The 6,788-nt window shown below is 37.3% G+C and overlaps 1 protein-coding gene across 1 annotated transcript; it reads left to right on the top strand.

The window, feature by feature from the left end:
- The first annotated feature begins 2,119 nt into the window (after nucleotides 1–2,119).
- LOC128867324 (protein arginine N-methyltransferase 5-like) lies at nucleotides 2,120–4,771 on the top strand. The gene is made up of 6 exons (XM_054108441.1): nucleotides 2,120–2,378; nucleotides 2,606–2,811; nucleotides 2,873–3,038; nucleotides 3,106–3,268; nucleotides 3,324–3,871; nucleotides 3,938–4,771. The coding sequence occupies exons 1-6, from the start codon at nucleotides 2,358–2,360 to the stop codon at nucleotides 4,091–4,093; spliced, it is 1,260 nt and encodes a 419-aa protein (XP_053964416.1). The 5' UTR covers nucleotides 2,120–2,357; the 3' UTR covers nucleotides 4,094–4,771.
- Nucleotides 4,772–6,788: the final 2,017 nt, after the last annotated feature.

Here is a 6,788-nt window from a genome sequence, read left to right as displayed (position 1 = left end):
GTACACTTGTGCTCACATAATTAAATAACTTTGTCTATGCAGTATTTTTCATGCAAAATTTGTTTCGCATTTTTTTGTAAAGATTTAGTTGATTGTAGAAAAAAAGTTATAAAAAAAAGTTCCAAACTTTAACTTTTTTGCGAAATTTTAAAAATTTCAAAGAATTGTCCTCAAAAATGTCAACTTTTTAATCAGAATTTGCAGATAGCAACTTTTTATGTAGGAGCATGAAGTGTTGTAGAATTAGTTTGATCGCTCTTCTACAAATCTCTTGGATTCATTGATGAATCTTAAGAGATCCGGAAGAGGGAGAGTATGAACTTTATCCATACTCAGTACATCGCAGCCCAATATTCTAAGTCTGATTCTGGAAAACGCCGGACAGCTACAGAGAAAATGCTCTGCAGTGTCATCTTCCTCAAGACAGGATAGGCATATCGGGCTGTTGACGACCCCCATGGCAGCCATATGCTGACCACAGGCGTTGTGCCATGTGATTACACCCACCAGTACTCTCAGGTCCTTTCTGCTGAGTTTTAGGAGAAAGGTCGCTATTTTCCTGGTTGGTTCTTTCACAAAGCAGTTGGCTACTCTGCACGAGTTCAACCCAGAGCAACGGCCTCGATGGGTAGACGACGTCATGAAGTCGTCAATCCATAGTTGAATCGATGCGGAATTGACACCTAGAAAGGGTTCAGGGCCTAGTGGCATACTTGAAGAGCCTTCATTAGCCAGTTTATCAGCTAACTCGTTCCCTGTAATACCACAATGACCAGGCACCCAAATAAGACTAACTTTGTTGTGTTTTGCAACACTGTTCAGTTTTGTCTTACTTGCACCGACTAACTTCGAAGAGCACCGTGGGCTAGCAAGGGCTTTCACTATCACTACAAATTCCAATACTACTACTCTGCCACTTTTTCTCAATTAGCCAGTATGCCACATTCAAGATGGCAAAGACTTTCGTAAGGAATAACGTGTGCATCTGTCCTGTGGCATAGGAGTACTTAGTGTCTTCGTCTAACTACCATCCATGTCCGCTACCATCACTGGTTTTGGATCCGTCGGTGTAGAAAGTGTGCTAATATCCCGTTAATAGGTTCTCTGGACTTAACCATTGATCTCTGTCTGGGATCAAAACATCGTACTTTCAACCGAAGCTAACGAAAGGCACCCGATTTTCCACTGGCATCGAGAACTCGAGAACAGTGTCCCGCTCCGACAACTGGTGGTATATCTGACAGTGGCCAGTGCTTTCTTCATTTCCCCATACTCCGTTTAACTTGAGCCTTCACGCCGCCCTCATCGTTTCCTTTCGAATTTGAGGACCTAGAGGTTTCAAGTTCAGAATGGCATTAAGAGCACCACCAGATGCCAGATGTAGTACTCATAGCACTTGTGATACCCAAGCACACACTTCTCTGTAGCCTGTTTAAGGGTTTTACTCTGGAATTAACCATTGTAGCCTTCCACCATACTACAGAGGCATATGTAATATTTGGTCTAATCAGGGTGATGTACAACCAGAGTACTATCGCCGGTCTTAGACCCCATGTCTTGCCAAAAGTTCTCATACACCACCAGAAAACTTTTAGTGTGCGAGAGACCTTCTGCTCGATGTGCTTCTTCTAGGTAAGCTTACTATCTAGGATTACTCCTAAGTATTTAACCTCAGAAGACAGTTTCAGTGTTACCCCTTTCAAAGTGGGTAGTAAAAGGCCTTCCATATTGCGTCCCCTACTAGTGAAAAGCATTAAGGTACTTTTTATAGGACTCACCGAAAGACCATGCAATTCGCATCAACGCTCAATCTTATTTAGAGCTACCTGCATTTTATTACAAATAGCTTCAAGTGATCGTCCTGAGATTAATACGCCCACATCTTCTGCGAAGGCTTGGAGTTGTTTACTTAAATATTAAAATACTCGCCATTAAACAAAAAATGTCATCATTTCATGACGAGTACACGCGACATAAACACTTGCAAAAGCATAGTTAAACCAAGGCTGTGTTCGTAAATGCAACATGACTTGCAGCATAAGCATCAGTGGCAACACTGCAAGTTTGACATTTGATACTTCTTATACAATTTTTGACAATTTGCAAATACGTTTGTTTGCATTTTTGAACGCGTATAATACTAAAATGGAAATTTTGCTGAATCTAACACTAGACGAAATTTGTGAGCAAAGAAAAGATAAATTTTCTTTAAATTTAAGAAAAAGAAGGCTATTGAAGTCAAAGAGAAAAATGTTTAGTACAAATGCTTGTCTTTAAAAAGAAAAATACCTAAAAACAAATCGTTTCTTAAAACAATAAAGTCGTTTCCCGAGGACCTTTTCTATTCCCATTTCCGAATGAATTGGGCCACTTTTAAAGTAAGGTTTTATAAGTTTTATGAAAATTAATAATTTATAGGGCTGAGCTTTCCTTTTCTACCACGATATATTTGGTTATAATGTCTAAGTGCGTGGACCGAATTTAAAAATTATAACACGCAAATGTAGTCACTATATCAGCCTTTTGATTTATATTCTTTTTATAAATTAAAATTAAGAATTACAAGCAATATTTAACGTTAAAAATGCATCTTTTTTTTTATAAGCTTGAAAAAATGCCCCATTACAGAGGCTTATTTCACTTAAATACAAACACAATACCAAAAGCTTGGCAGGAGATTTTATCTTATTTTATGCGTGCACGCATAAATATAATTATCTCTTCGGATGTGCATGACGGCAGCCTGAAACTCTATGCCGAATATATGATGCGTTTCCAGGATATTAACAGTGACATGCACGAACTGTTGGCGTAAGTCTTTGAGTAGGCCATATTTAAATAATTTATGTAAGCAGCTTATATTTATTTACAGTTTCGAAGATGTGTTGGAAGAGCCGCTGCAACCATTGTACGATAACTTGGATTGTTACACTTATGAGGTCTTCGAAAAGGATCCTGCCAAATATAAGCTTTATCAAGAGGCCATTGAACAAGCACTTTTGGACCGTGTTGCTGAAAAAGACAAGGAAAAGAAATTGGTATTTTTTATTTATTTCTGTCATCAAATCAAAAGCGTTGACTTATAATAAACGTTATCACCTACAGACCGTTATAATGGTGTTAGGGGCAGGTCGAGGTCCACTTGTACGTTCAGCGCTAAATGCCGCAGAAAACACCGGGCGTAAAGTGCGCGTCTACATTATCGAGAAAAATCCCAACGCTATACGCACACTGAATGCTATTGCTAAAAAATTGTGGTACAAGAAAGGTACACCATTATTAATATTATATAAATTTAAATTACATTCTTTAATCATCGACAGATGTGCATATATTCTCTAAGGATATGCGCGAATTCTCACCACCTGAACCAGCCGATATTCTAGTCTCTGAGCTATTGGGCTCATTTGGTGATAATGAACTTTCACCAGAATGCTTGGATTGTGCACAAAAACTACTAAAATCCGATGGCATAAGCATTCCCTGCAAGTCTACCTCCTATATCAATCCAATAATGTCTTCCAAGCTGCTTAATGGTGTGCGTCAAGTGCTGCGTCACGAGACATTTGGTCGGCAAAAGCAGGCCACTTATCATACACATGCAGAGAGTGGCTTTGTTGTGCTACTCAAAAATATATACAATATTGGCTTGCCACAATCTTTGTTCGAATTTGTACATCCTAACCCTCAAAGTCCAATTGATAATAGTCGCTATAAAACATTGCGCTTCGAAGTGGAATTGGATTGTGTGCTTACGGGTATAGCGGGCTACTTTGATACGGTGCTTTATAAGGATATTAAGCTGAGCATTAACCCACAAACGCACACGCCAGGCATGTTCTCTTGGTTTCCGATGTACTTTCCGTTCACGGTAATATTTTTTTGAAATCTTTATACATTTGAGTGTTGTCAAATTAAGTATCATATAATTTTACAGGAACCAATGGACGTAAAAAAAGGTCAAACTATTGAAATTCACTTTTGGCGTTGCGTTACAAAACAAAAAATTTGGTATGAATGGTGTTTGGCTGCGCCACTCCGCACCCATATACACAATCATGGTGGACGCTCGTGTCCCATCTACTGTACATAAGCATAAAGACGTACGTTGCATACGTTTATAAATATTCTATACAAAAATTAGAAATATAAAATTCGTTCACCGAAAAACTTGACAAATTTAAAATGATTAATAATTTGCTAAATTCTGTTAAGGGATTAATAAATAAGTGTCTATTATTTCGCTATGACTTTAATAATTGAATCAGAAACACTTTGTAACCGATTTCTTTAAGAATCCGAAATGTATGTATGTTGTATTATAAACCAAATATTTTTATATGATATTAAAAACATTGAATAGGAAATGGCTAATTTTTTCTTAATAGCATAAAAGTTACTCTACAAATTTGGCTGTTTATAGTGCAAAAATAAGCTTTTATTTACAGATATTTATATATATTTTCGTTTTTGAATTAATTTATGTACTTTATTTTTTGCATTGTTTTGACTATAACTTTTTTTAGAAAGCACAAACTTTAGTTCATGCAGCATATTTTATTAAACATTTTTACCCCGTTTTTCTATTGCATTATGAATAAAGCCAAGATTTTTTCAGAGCTATTAATGGAATAAAAAGTTATTAAAAACATCATTCGACAATATCATATGCTAGAAATGTGAAATAATAAGACACAAACATTGTAAAACAAATGCTTAATTTCCTCATTTAAATTTAATAAAAATAAAATCACACTTAATGCAAAAATAATAGCAGTGTGTTATCCATTTCATTACGCATCACGAGGAGTAATCAGTTTGAGGACCGTCACACAAGGCGAATTCTCCGAAAGTTTTGCTGTTACGATACTCGATATTAATATAATATATAGGACTATGAATAAGTTCGTGCGGTTTTTTTTCGAAATTTGAAACTTTATTGACGTAAAATGGTTACAAATTTAATATTCAAAATATTGTCCATCGCTTACTACTACTTTTTCCCATCTTTCTGGCAATTCACGGATTCCCTTTGTGAAAAATTCGGTCGGTTTTGCCGCAATCCACGAATCGATCCATTTTTTGACTTCATCGTAATTACGGAAGTGCTGGTCAGCCAGGCCATGTTGCATCGATCGGAAGAGATAGTAATAGGATGGCGCAAGGTCTGGACTATACGGCGGGTGGGGTAGGACATCCCATTTGAGCGTTTCTAAGTATGTTTTGACCGCTTGTGCAACATGTGGCCGAGCATTGTCATGTTGCAAAATAACTTTGTCGTGTCTATCGGCGTATTGCGGCCGTTTTTCTAGCAGTGCTCGGCTCAAACGCATCAATTGTCGTCGGTAGACATCCCCCGTAATCGTTTCATTCGGTTTCAGTAGCTCATAATACACAACACCCAGCTGGTCCCACCAGATACACAGCATAACCTTCAGGCCATGAATATTCTGCGCCGACGTCGATGTTGAAGCATGGCCAGGGTATTCATACGTTGCCCGACGTTTTGGATTGTCGTAATGGACCCACTTTTCACCGCCAGTCACAATTCGATGCAAAAAACCCTTTCTTTTGTGCCGTTGAAGCAGTTGTTCGCATGCCATAAAACGGCGTTCAACGTCTCTTGGCTTCAATTCATACGGCACCCAATGGCCTACCTTTCGGATCATTCCCATGGCTTTTAAACGTTTGGAAATGGTTGATTGATCAACTCCCAAAGTTTTTGCAACCTCTTCTTGCGTTTGAGCCGGATCTTGATCGAGCAATTCCTCCAATTCGGTATCCATGAACTTTGGCGGCGCACCCTCGCGTTCTTCGTCTTCCAAGCCAAAATCACCACTTTTAAAGCGTGCAAACCACTTCTGGCACGTTCGCTCAGATAGAGCATGCTCACCATAAACTTCCACCAAGATACGATGACTTTCGGCTGCTTTTTTCTTCATATTAAAATAATGAAGAAGAATTCCCCGCAAAAACACATTATTTGGCACGAAATTCGACATTTTCAAGTGTGGTAAAAATATTGTTGTTTACGCTTCAAATAAAAAACTTATACTGACGTTTGTGCCCATGATGCAAAGAATAATGAGATGGCGCCCATCGTGGTCCCGTTACTTTGCGCTCAGTGAATTTGACAACTAGGTACGTGATTTTAGCTCCAGTATGGCCAGATTACCATTTTCGTAACTTGATTTAGCATTTTTTTTTGTTATTTTTATTATTTTTTGTCTCGGAGGTTTAGCTCTTTCTTCATGACATTTTTCTAGCTGTTCTAATTAAAATGTCATGTTTATAATTTTGTAAAATATACATTTTTTAATAATTATTTAAATAATTCACTCAGTTTTATTTAGCTTTACTTTTTTTTTTACATCTGGTGGCATTGCCCGCGATTGCCGGTGTTGTGGGTGTTCTTCTGCTTTCGGCAGTCAAATCTCTCTCTCGCTACTGCAGAGTTGCCTAGCTTTGGATATAAAAACGCACTAAATGCCCATTTAAAGAAAATAAAACACGAAATTTTTATTGTGTTAAGTAAGAACTTTGTATGCGTGACAAATTGTCTGTAGAATGTGCGTTTTTTTTAAATAAATGTGTTATGCTTATGTACAATTTAATTTATGAGTTTTTTTTGTTAAGCGAAATTCTTTTGTTAAGGAAACGACTTTTTTGCTATATTTGAAGTTATGTAACTAGATAAGGTACTCTTTTTGTAAAAATGTCAGTATGGTTTCTTTAGTATTTTCTGGTATTTTGTTGGTTATTTTTACTATGAATACACCTCTTGATGC

Source organism: Anastrepha ludens, chromosome 6 (assembly GCF_028408465.1).
Source record: "Anastrepha ludens isolate Willacy chromosome 6, idAnaLude1.1, whole genome shotgun sequence".
Lineage (NCBI taxonomy): Eukaryota > Metazoa > Arthropoda > Insecta > Diptera > Tephritidae > Anastrepha > Anastrepha ludens.
Note: the sequence above shows the minus strand (reverse complement) of the source record. Positions and strands in the feature narration are given on the sequence as shown.

Excerpts from the sequence above, each read along its gene's own strand:
- LOC128867324 (XM_054108441.1), top strand. The coding sequence starts at position 2,358 with ATGAATTGGGCCACTTTTAAA. Across the intron at positions 2,379-2,605 it reads TGAATTGGGCCACTTTTAAA|CTTGAAAAAATGCCCCATTA; the intron begins GTAAGGTTTTAT and ends TTTTTTTATAAG. Across the intron at positions 3,872-3,937 it reads CGATGTACTTTCCGTTCACG|GAACCAATGGACGTAAAAAA; the intron begins GTAATATTTTTT and ends ATAATTTTACAG.